At 39.8% G+C, this 17,744-nt stretch overlaps 1 protein-coding gene across 1 annotated transcript in view; it reads right to left on the bottom strand.

The window, feature by feature from the left end:
- The window catches only part of micu1 (mitochondrial calcium uptake 1), a 35,302-nt gene that overhangs the window by 3,976 nt on the left and 13,582 nt on the right, over positions 1 to 17,744 (bottom strand). Inside the window, exons 5-10 of the mRNA XM_085368793.1 lie at positions 16,409 to 16,452; positions 6,166 to 6,280; positions 4,547 to 4,629; positions 3,948 to 4,148; positions 1,861 to 1,998; positions 375 to 483 (exon numbers count right to left, since the gene is read on the bottom strand). Of these exons, the coding sequence (XP_085224919.1) occupies positions 375 to 483; positions 1,861 to 1,998; positions 3,948 to 4,148; positions 4,547 to 4,629; positions 6,166 to 6,280; positions 16,409 to 16,452 (690 nt within the window). The remainder of the gene's footprint in view (positions 1 to 374; positions 484 to 1,860; positions 1,999 to 3,947; positions 4,149 to 4,546; positions 4,630 to 6,165; positions 6,281 to 16,408; positions 16,453 to 17,744) is intronic.

The raw sequence follows: 17,744 nt of genomic DNA, 5'->3' as shown, positions 1-17,744 counted from the left end.
TAACTCAACCCTAATCATCCATTCACTTGCCCGGTGATAATGCTGGCATGTTTTAGGGGACATCAGCAGCCTGTAGTAGGAGCACAAAGCGATCTGTCATGTGTGCATAAGCAGTTTTTGTGTTTGAATTTGCACAATTCTTCAGGCCCAGGGGAAGAAGTGGTGGATAAATGGATGGACTGATAAAAAGATGACAAATAGCTGAGCTTGGTTTGGGAGAAAAGCCAGGAAAAAAAAGATGTGGGAAGCAGATCTGGCTGTCAGAGTGTTAACAGCCATGAGATGCAGACGATGAAACGGAGAACAGTTAAGTCTAAAGGGGGATAATTAGGGAAGGGAGAGAATGTCAAAGTAAAGGGTGACTGTGGGTGTACCTTTATCTATGGAGGCTCCAGCCATATGGTAGAAACTCAGAGCTGTGTCCACATCATTTACGTTCTTCAAGAAAGTAAAGAAGTTCTCCACCTCCTCAAATGTGATGCCCTGTGCGACAAAGAAAAATGGACAAATTTGTTACAAATCCTTCCTGCATTTGTATTTGGGCTATTAGAGCATTCCAAACCTGCGAAAAACAGCCAACTATTGTTAAGACAAGAGCTGCCACTGTAGAATACCACATTTGGAGGACCTTAGGAGTGTGACACAAATGACAAGAGGAAGTCTGCATAAGCTTTTGACACACATGGTTAAACATTGTGCCACAGACCAACAAGGGGACAGACAGCCTAAAGCAAACATGCACACATACACATATAAACAGACACATAGTCACACAGCTGCTGCACTGCTGATGAGCTTATTTGCAAAGAAAAGTGAACAGCTGGTCTTGGGCTGTAAATAATACTTGAGTCATTTACATTACAGGTTCTGCCAATACTGACAGACTGACAGCAGGATTGAGGAAGACAGGGTAAACAGTAAAAGAAGTGAAGACAGACAGGGAGCGATGCTTGCTGCTGTTTAATTCCTTAGGGAGACAACTCTGGCAGCATCATCTTTTCCCTCATGACTTGGAGGAACAGTCACTTCCCTGCTTTCTGTTCCTTTTCTCTCCTAATCGCTGTATTTAACCATCAGACGTGCCTTATAGTAGCTAAGTCTGACATCTGTGGTGCTTTAATGTATAACAAACAGCTCTGTGACAGTCCACATCGTTACATTCCAAAAAATTGAAATGGGACATCTTTCGCTGCAACACCCCTGGGAATACGATATGCATGGGTGTAACTTCAGTCAGTTGACTGATGGGGCTCGTTACCGTGAAACCGATCCAGCATAAAAACGGGGTTCATGCAAAGAACTTGAAGTAGGAAGGAGATATAAGCATGTACTAAATTTAGAAATTATGATTTTTACATTACCACGAATGTCTGTGGAGAATTTTTATGCTTAAAGCAATGTGGCTGTAAAGCAATAGTCTTGTCTTTTTTTTTTTCTTTCAAAGACTACTCAACTGAGGATAATGTCTAAAAAAAAAAAAAACACAGTGCAATTTTGTGAAGACTCTGAGACGACCAGAGAGGAATGAAGAGAGCTAACTGCACCAATATGAGGTCATCCCAAAATAGAGCTGAAGGTGGCTGGAGAGACTGAGTTGGTAAGGTGGATAAGATCAGACACTGTATGTGCTGCCCACTCCCAGTGATGTATTACCTCTCATCCAGACTCTCACAAAGACTCTCAATGCCCCTGCACAGTCTCTTTTTCCCTTACGCATGCACCGTCTGTCATACATCCTCCCATGTAGGCTAATTAATTAAAACACTCAGAACACCTCATCAAGCGCTGTATCTTACCTCTGGAGTGGCTAAGACTTTCAGAGCTACATTTAAGGATGGACGAAAGGACATATTTATTTACCTGTGCATCCTTAAACATTTTCTTCAACCCCTTCTGCATCTGCTTGAGTTTACGAGACTGGACGCCGCTGTAGGCCAGCAGCATACCCCCGAACTGCCTCTCAGTGATTCTGCCGTCCACAGGATCGTTCCTCTCAAACTAGGGAGGGAAAAAGAGAGAAAAACAGATCAAGTGCTATGTGGAGGAAACAACATTTTTAGTAAGGGAGCGCACAGGGAGATGGGAAACAGTAAATACTGATGTCAGGCTTCAAGCTGAGTCACGTCTGGAGCTGGCATTGGTGACATTAAATGCGCATGTGCATTTTTGCAATGTTTCACTGCAACAACAGCATGCCTCTGCTGTGTCAGGTCAACACACTTGATTTATGACTGAGGATGTTTGACATTTCTCTCTTAACTTGTTAACCTCTAGAAATGTTGCATTTCTGGCAGGCAGGATGTGACTAAGCCCCCCACATTATAATAATGAGAATGGCACGTATTCTTTGACCTGTAAGTTTGTAAGCATAAGAGTTACAACTATAAAGAGTCGTCATGCATCACTTTGAAGCTGACGGTTGGTCCCTAGCAGACATTCCAGGCTCCAGTTTCCTAGGTAACCCTGTAATGTAACCTGATGATTACAGTATAGCATAAAGTCAGTTAAACCTCAGGGATATCAGTCTGTTCATTTAGGAAGCATAAACCATTGTGAAACCATTTCATGTGCTTTGATATAAAGGAAAGAAACAAAAGATGCATTGGAGAAGCAACACAACAACACCACCTGCGAAACCATCCTCATCATTTTTGTTTTTACTTTGTGTGTAAAACCACCTGTCACTACCTCCTTCCTTCCCCCCTCACAGAAACATTTTTTTATTTAATTGTTAGGGTAATTTGGGACTACATATAATAGTAAGATTTGTTTCCTCAGCATGAAAATCCTTCCAGACTGATTTGTTTTTTCTAGTTTTTCCATTTGCTATTGTCCTTGTCACTACTTGTAGCAAAAGATGTTACCTGCAGCCATTTCAGGTTGCACATGTAGTCCAGCGCCTCCAGTATGGCAGAACAATATGATCAGTGTCTGTAAGGTTTGTTGTTTCCCTAGCACAATTTAAATTGTGTGAAGGAGATACTAGGAGATAGGCTGTGACCTGCGGCGTGCTGGACAGGGGAGTAAAAGGGGATCAACCTTAGCAGCAGGACTAGTATCTGCTCTTTTGTGAAAGGAGGACCAACATGACCACTGTTAAGAGTCGTACAATGTAGCTACAAACTGGTCACTGTGCTCATAGGCCAGAGCTGTTGGGTTTGCCTGGCAGCACCAGAACGGGCTTGTCCGCCACTGGTGCGCCGTTCTCTACAGAGATGGAGAGCACCTTCACACTGAACATAAGAGCAACATCAAAAAGTCTCGAGACACTGTTGAAAACGCTATGAAATGCTAGCCACTTCAATCGCTTTTCTTAAATTCAAGAAGAGTTAAAACTCAGGAACCACTCATTTCATGTTGGCTGCAGTTATTTAATCTGCTTTCACATGAAGTTGCTGACTGTTAAAATAAATTCAAACTTATCTGTTGTGTTATGATTTCCCCGAATGACTACTGAGGTATCATTAAGGCCTGACACATAATGCTTCCTTTTCTTGCAGATGCTCAGATCTGAGTCCTGTTCTCTGAGCCTCTGATAATGCCACTCATTATGGTTTGGAGCATCATTTAGGCACTAGGCATGGTAAACACCAGCTCAACCATATGCTCAGCAGCACTGATCAGCTGTTGCTACTGACTTCCTCATCGTTTTTGTTTTTAATTTATGTGTAAAACCACCTGTCACTAGCTCCTTCCTTCTCCCCTGATAGAAACTTTTTTTTTTTTTTGATTTAACTGGACTCTGGAACTACATGTAATACAGACAGTGAGATTGTTTTTGGCTCTGTGAAAAAGCTATTCATTTTCCTCTGCAGCTCCTAATAAGTACAGAGACTTAATATGCATTTAAATTCAAATGGACTGTAACTGTACACAAACTGCAGTAAACCAGTAGATGGAAAATTGAAGTTGAATCATCTCCTCATTAATTTTTCCATTTTTGTTACCTCTAGTTTGAGCACGTCGTGCTGCAGTTTCCTTTGAAACTCCAGGAAACTGCCAATGGTGAGTTTGCCCTTCAGATCCCCTCCAAAGAAGTATGTGGTGAGAGCAGAGCTGCAGCCACCTGTCTTCAGGGTATTTCCTGTGGTAGAGCGATCGCGGTGTCGCATACCCATGCTGGTCTGGGAACGAATGATGCTCTGGACCTACACATACAGAGAGCCAAGTGTCAACCAGAGTGTCCGTGCAGACTAAGTTTTAGAGGTAGTTATAAACTACAATATATTCACTACAATATATACTATATAGACTGTATAAGACAAACTGAGCTGCATATATGTTGATGTTAGCACAGACTGCTGAGCACAGCATCTATCTGTCTCTTTGAGAAAGGGTCACACTGGTGGACAGCAGTGTGGGAGCCTACCTTTATTGCTAGTCAGTGTGTGTCACTGTAAAACAATCAAAGCTACTCTGGTTATTCAATCTCAATATAAATATGTGGGCTAGCTCTTTCAAGCTTCTGTCACGTTTAATATGTTGATTTTGCGCAGGTTTGCGTGCATCTGCTGCACGTAGGACATCCTGCTGATGTCAGTCTAACCTGTTCAAACTCCTCCAGGTCCACCTCTCCATCGCCGTTCAGATCAAACATCTTGAAAGCGATCTCAAAGTTCCTCTGGGGAGCTGGACACAAGAGCAACACACAAAGCCACATGAAGAGATACTCTCAATTACACACAGTATATTACAAATATTACACAAAACACATAATTGTACAATATATTCAGTCTTCTCCTCATTCAAGGTGGCGCAAAGTTCTCACACAGGGAAATCAACCCTCTAACTACACAGCAAAAATTGGCCCCGCCTTCCACCAACACTGAAGCTGCTAAAAAAAACACTGCACACTCTGTTATTTTCTTTTGCTTTAATACATTAGTAACTTAAACTTTACTGTCTACTTTTGGAACCTGATCTAAACTGTAATATTTTGTGAGACTATGTATATAAGATCTATATACCCTGATGTGACAAAATGTTACGAACACGCTCACTTAATATGCTGTTGGTCCTGACGAGACAGCTTAAAGCCATCGAGGCATGGACTTAAAACGAACTCTGAAGGTGCCTGTTGGTAGCTTGTGCCAGGCCCTATTAGCAACCCCGTTAGTCGAATGATGTGTTTCAAACCCCATCCCTCATTAACTGTTTGACCTGCTGCAGAGCAGCACGAGCAGGGATTCACCACTGCTGACCCCACAAGACTGCTAGTTTTAGACATGCTCTTTATCAACTGGCTTCTGTCTGTCCATCCACCAGCACAGGAAAAAAAACAAATACATAAAAATCACCGTTACCAGATGTGACAATCAAAATTTATGTGTTCATCTGTGAGTGGTCATATTTTGACCGATCCATGTATTTCATACACCAAAACAATAACATGCAATATAAAATATTATACAGTCTCTCCTTAATTTTTAATTCTTTTCATGGCTTCACATTGTTATTGTACAGTTAACTACTATGAATATTTATTGCTTCAAATATTCTTCAGTGCCTTTTATGGAAGATTAATCTTTATTAAAAAGGCACTATGAGGTGTAAATCTAAATCTGGTAGGCAAAATACATCTACTTTGCTGTTTTTTGTGGCTGTGTTAAACAGATTGAAACCAACCATAATGCATCCTGCTTCGTCTGCTTTAAAAAAAGGCTTGTCCTTGAAAACTTCCCTTAAGGTTTTCTCCCTATGAACGGATTATAATAAAAGGTCTAGCAGAGTTGGGGATAAAAGTTTACTAGCCTTTGGAGAGGAACGAGTTGAGCTTCATTTTCATTTTATTACCAAACACTACGGCCCGTTGGGAGTGGAGGCATTAATGTGCGATTTATTTCCTGTATGAACCACCAATACTAGATCAAGGTAAGACTGATTCTGTGTAAGCAGACTTGGTCAGCTCACATTAACATTTAAAATCCACGTCTTATACATGTCCTGTCCTCCCTAATAACGTCGTATCAAAAGACATCCATTCTTTTACTTTCTGTCCTAACTGACAAGTAGAAATGTAGAGAGCAGAGAAGACACAAAAGAGACTCTCATGAGATCTGATCTGTGAACTATGCAGACGATTTAAAAGATGTTATACTTAATGAGACAGGTCATGTGAACCACTTCAATTCTAGGAAGTCTTGCACATTTCAACAATGTACTTACTTGACAGCACAGTGGTGAGAAAGATGTAGTCAGAGAAGGAGATAAGGCCACATTCCCCCAGTGTGTAAAATATGCTGTCCTCATCTGCAAACTTCTCCCTCTCCTGGGCAATCTTCTGCTCATCCAGGTCAGGACACACACACACACACACACACACACACACACACACACAAAAAGGTAAAAGCTATATTAAAAAACCTTCCACATGATCCAGCACTAGCCTTACAGCCTCTATAGCTGTGCAGTTGTGTGTGTGCAAGCAAGTACGTGTGTGTATGTGTGTGTAGGACCAAGGCTCAATTAAAGACTTGCTCAAACACAAAAATCTAAACACATTCTGGTCTTTCACACACATACACACACAATAAAAAGTTCACTTCATATAGCTGGGTTATCACATGAACAGTCATGCAAGTGCTGCATACACATGAAGCCAAACAGGTGAGGATGATGATGGTTAGTCAGCAGTCAGCTCGAGTATAAAACATTGTCCACCAGAGACCGTACTCACAGTGAGAAACTGACACAAAGAGAGGGAAAACATCACGAGAGACTGCAGCACAAACGCACACACCATTTGTTAAACATAGCTGTAATGTAACCCAGAGCATTAATCATTAAAAACAGGGCGAATTAAACTCTCTCTCACACACACAAACACACAGTTAACGACATGTTTTCCATGTGTATATCCACAGCACTGCATGAAAGTGCGACTTAATCACATGCACACTACACACTCAGTGACAGACTTGAAAGACAGTGTCCCACTAGTAGGGCTCTCCACCAAACAGACGGACAGAGCATGCCTAGAGAAGGAAGAAGGGGTGGAGGAGGGAGCTCGACAACGCTGAGCCCGTGTGGAGTTACCTCCGTCTGTAAAGGGGTCCATTTCAGAGGAGTATGAGGAGGGAGGAAAAACAACTGTTAGAAAAACAAAATCATGGCCTCTGCTGTTTTTTTGCTTTGTTTATAGCAGGGCTTTAATGGCAAAGACACAGATTTGCATTCATATAGCTGCACACACACACACACACACTGAAACAATCTTGCTCAAAACAAGATAATTGGTCGATGCCACTCAAAGTTAAGAATTCAATTATGCTTTGCAATCTTCACGGTGTGCAACTACAATTAGTGTACAATGAATAATCACACTAGGACTATGATTTGCTGTGCTACATATTATCACATTTTGTGTACACAGAGCATATCTAAACTGAAGTGAATCAAAGTCATGTTGCAGTATAATCACAAACGCAGGCTGAGTACACTACAAATCAAAGCTAATCTCATGTTATCACTTGCAAGGGTCACAGACATATACTAACTACATGAACCAAAACATGTATAAATATAAACATTTGGTGGCACCCCCTTCATATCAAATCTTTCAAATCATTACCCCTTTGACCGACTCCCTTCTCATTGCATACAAACAAAAGAGGTGAGAGGTGCGAGAGTGAAAGAGGTTGGTACTGTCCCCTAAGTTGGGTACAATAACACATGGAACAAGTCCTCTGGGTCCAAGGTGAGAAGCAGCTGTAATGCCAGTCTACAAAACAGAAAAGACAAACACTTCTGCACGAGTGTGTATGCCAGTAGGCACAATGGGACAGCTACAAGGCCGTACACCAAGACTCATAAAAACACTGGGCCTCATTATAAAGATCAGAGCAGAGGCACCAAGCACATTAGGGGTAGTATCACATTTTTCACTCGTCTGAGTCAAGGATAACAGCATCCTCACAGAAAAGCCTGGAGTGAAACAAATCCAATTACAATCCAGCTTCCCACAAACTGAGATGCTATTTAAAATTAATCAAAAAGACAATGCTAAATTAGCAAACTAATTTTTTACGCTATTTAATATAAAACAGTATAAAGATGACATATTCAAATAAGAAATTCTACGGTTTGTTTTTTCAAATTTTTTTTCGATTTGCTGTTATCGTCTACAAATCTGATGAAACTACTTGATGAAGATGATTTGGTATAAAAAGAGCCTCCCTGCGGTGGTTGGGGATTCATAAGTCTGTAACAGACTAATGAAGAAAAATATTGTTTTTTATTGTAAGATTGTGACTAATTTAGGCATTTTTGACATACACTTCATCAAATCATTAAAGGATTCAGAGAATTATACATAAAGTCCAATTCAGAGAGTCAGTACTGAATGGACATGTGCAAAAAAAGAAGGCATGCCACTGTAGTTTCAAGCTTTATCTACAACTGTCCTACACAAAACACACAAAAAATATAACTATACAGCCAGAATCCTCTACAGAAATCATGGAGCCACGTATAACAGGGTAAAGAGGAGAGGACCATCATCTCACACTTCAAATGACCCAAACTTATGAAATCCCACATTAAGCAAAACATGTTTTCCTTTTACAGTAATACAGTAATTCCCTCAGATCCCAAATGCTTACAGCGTGTTTTTAAAAGAAGAGTTGATGCAACACAGTGACAAACACCCTACTTTATAAGAAATGTGTTGCTGAACAAAAATTCAAAATGGGCTGTTTTCCTTTACATTTTACAAAGAATTTCAACTTTTTTTCACAGGGTTATAAAAAGGCCACACGATGGAAGTTTTTTAAGTCTTGTAGGATCCCCTCTATAGCTACAGATTTCAGTGCCAATGAGCTGACATTAAAGCATTCTCTCTTTGTTTGTTTTTTTCTATTCGCTCTATGCTATAACAATGTGCACGCTGTTAAGAAGAAGAGGAGGTATGGCACTGTGAATATCAACCTATGCTCCATGTTTCATACTCCCCATCCTGTGGCTCTGTTGTAAGGATCATGCTTGGACTTACACTTTATCCTCCATCTTTCTGTCACTAGTGCAAGCCTCGGCTTCCGACTTGAGACACACAATACTGGATTCTCCAGCAAAAAGCCAGTGAACAGTACAGAAATGCACACAGAGTACAACATCAGATAAAAGGCAGAAAGTCTTATCTACAAAATGCAGCTACTAGGTTACTTGATTCCTTAGACAGACTTCGTCTCTGTGTCTAATTAGTTAGTAATTCATTAGTTTTGATAGCTCAACAGGGAGGACATTATGCCTATAAAACACCAACTACATTTAAATCAGTATTTAACACTGGTAGATTTTTCCCAAAGCACTTAAATGACTGTAAACGTGATTGCTGCAGCAATCAAGTAAATTAAAACCTATCTCTTAATCAGTACCAACTTCATATCTGTCTGTATACATGTGAGTGTGGCTGCTTTTCAGACTTCTGGCTTGAGCCTGGACATGTCTACATACTTGTCCTTGTGTTTCAGCTAGAGATGACAATCCGACTAGCCTGTTAGGTGAGGCAGAAACACAGGACTGACAGAGCTGCTGTCTGGGCGTCACTGGTAGCAAGGAGGAATGGACAAACAGAGTTAAAGGTCTGGTCAGGGCTAATCTCTTTAGTGCACTAGAGCTAAGGAATAGCCCATGGCTACTCTGACCAAATTTAAACTAGCTTTAAGAAAACTAAGCATGAGACCCGTACAACCAGGCACAGCTGAAGGGATGCATGCAGAAGGCCAAATTATTCATTCATTATTCATTTCACGCAAATACTAAGGAAACATTTTCTAAACACTTAAAAGTGATATACTTAAAAACTTGCCATAGAAACATTTTAGATCCTAATTTCTTTGATAAAACCAAAACAGCTTGCAGCAATGCAGTCTTATATCGACACCCTATATCAATCATCAAATGACAGATGCTTCAATGCATTACCTTCATTATTTAGTGTTTTGTTACTTTTACAAATAACAAACTGTATATAACATGATTATCTGGACAGTAATTTCATTTTCACAGTTTTGCATGTGTACACGACTATAAAAAATTAGAGATCAGCAATCAAGATGTCAAAAGGTGAAAAAAAGGGGGAAGAAAAGCTCATTATGAAACTAAAAGTCACTTCACCCTATCTTGTGTCAGTGACAGAGAAAATACAAAAAAAAGGGGGGCATGCTCCAAATACTTAAGGATGTGACAATGAACACATCTGTGCTAATGAGACTGATCAAATCTCCTGACATCCAGTGTCATAACAAAAGCAAACAGACAACTGCTGAAGCAACTGACTGATATGAGACACAATTCACATAATTCTGTAATCCGCTTGTACACACATTTGGATACCAAAAATACATAATTTGTCATCCATGTATTTTCTGCTCTTTCACTCTTTTTCCTCCATGACTGCCATAATAAAAACACAAATTTATGAGTCTAGGGTTTGATGAAAGGCTCAGGCAGCAACAGGGAGAATTTGCTCTCATTCTGCTGTTTATGTGTTTATTGAGTGACGCCTGTCCTCAAGTGACCTCGCATCTGAATGCAAAGGTGAGTTTCAAAATAACGTGGTTTACTGGAGCGTGTTAATGAACTGACTGGAAAAAAAAGAAAGAAAGAAAAAAAGGTCAGTGACATGTAAAGCCTGACCGACAGTGCAGAAAGAGTGAAAGACGGGAGGAGTGTGACAAAAGATGCATTAAAAATGAATCAGGACCGTTGTGTCCTTTGCACCGCAGTATGTGATGTGGTAGCTCTGAGGTTACTGTCGCTTTTGTGGGTACAATAAATGATTTGAATATCAGGGAAAACTGAATTCAGGATGACCTGCTTGAGGGTAAAAGTCAATCCAGGTCTCAGCTTGATATTTCTGAATGGTCTGACAGCCTACAAGCCCACTTGCACTGCATCTTCAACACAGCATGGCGCCCCATTCACAAACTACGCACCCCAACAAACACAAAGACGATGTGATTTTTCATCTTTTACTGAGCTGCAGACGATAATTTCTCCCTGTATATGATCGCATCATTGGACCAAAACACTGCATTCTGTAGGTGGGTCGGCAGGTGTGTGGGAGGAGAGAAAATTAATGCATTAGCCACCTCTGGTCTCAGGGGTAACCACAAAGCAGGTTTGCCATTAATAACTTATGCAGTGAGCACATTCAGTATAATGCTTCCTGATGTGGAACGCTCAATAAACAAATTTTGTTCGTTGAGGACTGGCAGCTGTCTTATAAACGACAGGTTGAACTGAATTAAAGGACCAGCTTTTGAGACAAACCAACCTCTAACTGAGTGGAAGAGAGAGAAATAGAGAAGGATCAGGAGTATTCAGTGTATTTTTGTGTATGATCTTTCAGTGTCAACAAAACAGAGAACAAAGAAAGCATGTAGAAAATTACACACAGCGGAAGAATATATACATATACACACACACACACACACACACACACACACACACACACACACACACACACACACACATATATATATATATAAATAACAGCACCATTAGGATTTTATATATATATATAAAAAGTGGTCTGTATCAGTCCAAGCAGCAGGCCCTGGGAGCGTCCTGTGAGATCAGAAAGGGTAAACATGACAACAGTTGGTGTGACAAGTGGCGTGTTTTCCATTGGAGCAGCACTCCCTCTGAGTGACAGGTTTCGACTCTCCGTCGGTGGAGGTCATCCGGAAGACAGCGTTGCTTTACAAACACAGTGAGCCAGAACATGTAGGAACAGTTTGCATACATTTAAATGTACAAACCAAGTCCTGCCTCCAGTAACTCTAAACCATGCTCTACAGAGATCATGCAGCACTGACACCCGGACAGTCCAGAGGATGGATTTGTGCAGACTATCAAGCACACCAATTCAGCCTTGACATCAGCTAACAGAGCCTTTATGGCTTTTTTCTGGGCCCAAAACCACCCTGTGATGACATCATGCACAGAGAGGGGGCGCCGCCACCAGCTACTTTCTCTGTGAGACACAGGCATCAGAGCAGTGCATGCTGGGAAACAGCTCAAGTGCCAAAGCATTTGGAAAGCTACAGCTGTTATTAGAAGAAATGAAAGATGAGAAGAGAGAGGTGTGCGTGTAAAGCAAGACAGTGAGAGTGCAGGGGAACAGCACCATTAGCATGTCTTACTGACCAGTACTCTTAACAAAGAAATCATTTCAGCGAGCCTTTTTATTCTACCTTTGCAAAACTTAAAACAACTATTTATGTATGAAAGTAGGTGGACTTTACTTTGGGGTCCGATTAGTATATATAAATGATATAGGATTGCTGCAGTCTTTAATAATCGCTGTCAAGGCAAACTATAGCCTGCACTTTCAATAATTCAGCAGGGAAGGCATGGTATATAGCTGCCTCTAACAAAGCTTTACAAAGGGCACTGGGAAGGTCTCCAACACAACGTCCAATAACAATATGGAGTTGGAGTTTGCATATTTGATACAGGATCACAGACAATGGGGCGTGTGTGCCTACTTCACATTATTGCACCACCAGTCATGATATGGTGAACAGGCTGTAACTTGCCCTTTGCTATGACTAGCTTATCTTCATGCAGTGCTGACTGACAGAAGCATTCAACCTGCTTAAAGACCAAATCTCTTTAACATTTAAACAATACTACAAGTATTAGGTATCTTACTGCAGCGGATCAAATAAAGAGACATGGCAGGGGTGGAGAAAGCTATAACAACCAAGTAAGTTATTTGCCAAGATAAATCTCAAAGTGCATAAGGCAGATAAGCATTTATATTACCAAGCTTTTTGGAGTCTGTTTAAAGGTGGTTAACAATTAAACAGACCAATTTCCTGATTACTAAAGCAGCTACTTGTGCAGGTTACTGTCCAGCTGCACTGTCTTTAAAGCGGTTACCAGCCAATCAGTAACAAGTACTTTGCATGGCCATATTCTGCTTACTATAAAAAAATAAAGCACTAAAGTACTACAGTACTGCTTTATTCTACTTCCATCCCACCTGCAGCAGCTTGAAGCTATGAGGGAAAAACCAGTATGGAATTTTAGGAATTGTTATTGGCAATCTAGTTAAGATGTAAATATTAAAAAGCACACTTTGGCTGCTGTCCTAGTCAAAGTGCATGTAAGTCGTGGTAAACACTGGAGAATAAAAGTGTCTGAATAGCCGTTCCCCTGAACTAACAATGGTGAACACCTATGCCCTCCATATTACTGCAGAGAAAGAGCCAGTAGTCAAAAGAAAGTAGAGAAATCAGAGGGAGAGGAGGAAAGAGTATAAAGGAGATAGAGGGAGTAGCAAGTGGCTACAGAGTGCATTTTTTCATTCAGGTGCACACATGCTGCTCGGCACACACCCCATACCTGCCAGAAGTCCTGCAGAGAGGGAGGGGCAGAATGAGAAGGAGGGAGCGAGACAGAGGAGATGAAGAGGAGGTGAAGGGGGAAGGGGAGTTGGTTGGTGGAGAGTGGGGATCAGCAGATGTAATGATTGGGAAAATGAGGCAGAGAAAAAAAGAGGGGATGTTGGGAGACGGGGAGTTGACAATGATGGTTATTCAAGAGGAAGAGAAGAGAGAACATGGGGGGAGGGGTGTTATTTGTTACATGAATGAGAGAGAATGGTTGATAAGAGCATGAGAGAATAATCAACAGTTAACAACGTCAGGTCACATCAACATTGGATTACTGCAGCTGAAAAGCATACCAACATGATGAGGACAGAAAGAATAACCAGAGCGAGGCAGGGAAATAACAGCAGGAGAGGTGCGCTTAAACGATTTGTCGAGCAAAGACAAGCAGTTAAAGATTTTTAAAACAATCGCGATACTGCACACATGGATGGAAAACAACACAATGAGCAGGTTGAGTCAATATGAACCACAACTGGTAAACAACCATACAAGTTTGTCTTACATAAAGACTGAACCTGGAACAAATTTAGTGTCAGCGGGAGATGGTGGACAGAAGGACGTACACCTACACATATTCCCACTTAACTATGCCCAAACATTGCAGTTGGCTTAGCTATTTTTAAATAAAACCATGGGAAGTGAGATACAGAGGCCTTTAGGAGACCTTTCATGGCATTCTCACACATGGTGTGGGCTTTAGCTTTGGTTTAGCTGAAATGCTCCCTTCGTACTTAACTATATTTCCATTCACTTCATGATTTAAACAGATATTGTACCATTACACTTCTCTGGGCATTTCATGTAGGTCTTACTCATTGTACTTTTCAGGTTTGTGTTAACCTAAATAGTAAAATGGAAAAAGTAATAGTTTACTCCTCTAAATTGCTAGAGGTGAGAAGAAGGTGTGTCTCTCTGGGCAAATGAGGAGTTAAGAAGATGGGAATCTCTCGGGCCACTCTAGCCATGGCAGTAAAATTGCCAGGGAAAATCCAAAGCTAAACATGCCTGGCAAATGCAAGAAACATGAGGACTGAAGCATCGGATCATTTACATAAACAGACAAGGGCCAGACAGGACGAGTGCTCCACTTTAATTTTGGTCTGCCACACAATTTCATAAGCCCCTTTGATTACTATATATCCCATACTTTTAACAGATTTTTAAAATATGGGTGAGTAAAAGTACTCTAGGTCTCACAAAACATAAGGTAAGGTAAAGCAAAAGAGCAGGAGCAGAGAAAGGAGTACAGGAAGAAACCTATGACAAAAAAGTAGACTGCAATCCCTCGCTACCTGTTCATCTGACTTCAATATGGAGATCAGGCAGAGACTCGTAGCAACCTGAGGCCTGATGAATTTTGTAATGAGGTTAGAAGCTACAATCGCCACACTGATGATTAGCTAATATTAAATGAACGCTTAGCTGTTGGGTGTTGAGAGGTGCTGTCCGAAATCTATGGAAGGGCAGTAATGGTCACTAATCAATATCAATAAATGTACTTATGCAATATGATCTTGGTGATTTATATTCATGGAAATGTCAGCATTTAGAGCACTGGCACTAGCTCCCTGAAGTCAATCAGTGTCCATAAGGGGCCAGCCTATAATGCTTGCATGCTGCCATTGTCTTTGAAGAGGTCATTATACAGTGGGCGGGCCTTCTTTGTGCATGTCCCTATTATAGTTACTCTTAAGTGCTTTGTTAAAGGCACCTTCACACTAAATGGCTTTTCTGGCCTTTAATCCTTTTTCTGAATTTTAGAGCTCAAACAATAGTCAGAAAACAACACATTCGGGTTGGAAGCAGACAGCAAACGCAGGACCAAAAGCAAAGACACGAGCAAAGAAGTATATAAGATACTGTTCCTCTTCAATATTTAAGATGGCGGAGGCAAAAACATTTTTTGACTGTTATTCTAATCTAATATTTTGTTTTGACAAAATTGACATACACACAACAGCTTAACAACAGAAACAAGGAAAATACAAAAAAATACAAGTTAAACATGTTATTCAGACAGCAGCATTAGATATTTGCTACTAATTTCTGGATTGTTTGCTGGATGTAATGATGTTTTCTATTTCTTTGCTTTCTCTTTGCCACTTTTGAAATGCTGCAATCCAACTTCCTGCGATAAGTATTTAATGTTTGTTCAACAGAGTTATAGATTCCTTTCATGCAAAGCTCTCCAGCATTACCAATTCATCCAGAAAAATGAACAAATGTAGTTCTGTCTCTATGCAAGATTTAATTCACAGTTTTCACACAAAGTTGCTAATATTTTACGAGTTAACCTGTGATTTGGCTCTAGTTATTTTTCTTTCAGAGGGGATAATACTGACTTTTATACTCACTTAATTTCAGTAAGACCAAACCTTATAAAACCTCACTCATAATTCCCTCTCTCTGTTTGCATATTTTTTTAAGTCATGAACAGATAAAAACCTTACTATAATCTGATGATTAAAAGGCTAATTATCAAGTGCAGACTTCATTTGCTTCATCTTTTCTGCATGAAGATACAATTCTAAATATTTTTAAATACATTTTTAAAAAAGGCATTTTTCTAAATGTCGACTTCACTTTGGTCTATTTCTGCTCAAGAAAAAAAAACACATCTTTTTTAGATTTGTGGATTATTCAGAGTAACTAGGCTGCTGATTAAGTTTTCAATGTTTTCAGTCTTTTAAAGCTAAAAACTAAAACAATCAACAATTTGTGTGACTGAAAAAATTCTTTTTCTTTTTTTTTATTTGTTTTTTATTTGATGAACTGATTCTTAAATCTGGGTAATAAACCCCTCTGTTGGACTAGTAAGATGTAACAAGCTTTGCAATAGGAAAGATATAAACCTTCTTCTCTTGGTTTACATTACACTCACAAAAATCCCACAACAGCTACTCTAAGCTGAATTTAAGAATTAAAAATTAAGCTATGACACAATTAAACTCCTGGTGACCTGCATGATGACCAAATAGACCAAGACCTAGACACCTGTTCCTTACCTTGCCATCATACCGCTTCACGATGAACTGGTCGAGGCCTAGATCTATGAAAAAAAGAGAGAGATACAAGGAGATTATAGATTTGGGCAGAAAAATTCTAACAAACGAAGACAGACTTATTAAGAGCATGAACCAGAGCAATTACATTTACTTGGTGTCACTGTTGAACCTCTGGTAACAAAAGACATGTGCTGGAGAATAATAATAGTCATTAACAAACCCATTTGCATTTTGCCAAACAATGATCAGCATTCAGCGTTTGCTGGCCTGATCATCAGTTACGACTCAGTTCTCAAACAAGGATTCATTTTATAGATCCAGATGAGCAACACAAACCAAGATCCACACCATGCAGGAATTGTATTTACACACAGATTATCTTGACACGAGTACTTTCAGGCATTTGGTTTAATTAGAAATCAGTGTTATTTCATGCCAACACAACAAACAATCACTTCGGTTACACACACACACAATTTGGATCAGGTGAAAATCAGTCTCGATGCTTATTATTATGGTTCTGTTGCTTCTCCCTGAAAGGAGGACAGAAAATGTGATTTTTACTAAACTATTAATTATCCCTGAAAAATAAGTTCTTCGTTTTGCATAAAAGAGAGCCGCACCTTTTAATAAAGCTAAATCTAACTAACTTTGGTGTGAGGCGGCAATTTTCATCCATTATATGATAATTCATGCAGAACCTGCAGTCCTTTTAAATTCCAAAAGTCACACTCAAGCTTCTTTGGATCACACAGAGAGTAAGTTCAGACTGACCTCATTAAATCTAACTCTAACACAATAAAAAGACTTAAAAGTCTGTTTCATCTAAATTACAGGAAACCACAAATTAGTTCACTGGAGTATGAAAAAGCTACTTTTTTTCAGTAGTTGGTTCCCATGGAGAAGAATATAATATAAAATAATGTGGGCTGTGAGGATGTATAGACATTGATAAGCTTGATATTTAAAAACTCATTCTTTTTAATCTATATTGAGTATTACTCAGAAAGAGCAGACAGCTGTTGCACATCATCTACAACTTACATGCATCACTGCTATTAGAATTCAGCAGTTTTAATGGTGGAGGAAATTTGAAGCTCGTTGTGTAATAACAATATATTGTAAATAATCTAGCTTGAATAAAATGACAGTTTCCTATCCACCTTTGCACTGCATGTATGCACTGATACAATATTAGAACACTACAAGCATACACATGCTTGTAGTGTTCTAGTATTGTATCAGTATCATAAATCCCTCTGCTCATGAACATCGTGTAGTGAAAATGTGGCAAACTTGGACGGATCATATAGACGTAACAGAAAAGAGGGTGAAA

Source organism: Diplotaxodon limnothrissa, linkage group LG13 (assembly GCF_057381915.1).
Source record: "Diplotaxodon limnothrissa isolate DT_005_m linkage group LG13, D_limnothrissa_male_GT1.1, whole genome shotgun sequence".
NCBI classification, from domain to species: domain Eukaryota; kingdom Metazoa; phylum Chordata; class Actinopteri; order Cichliformes; family Cichlidae; genus Diplotaxodon; species Diplotaxodon limnothrissa.
This window is presented reverse-complemented; position numbering and strand designations above follow the sequence as displayed.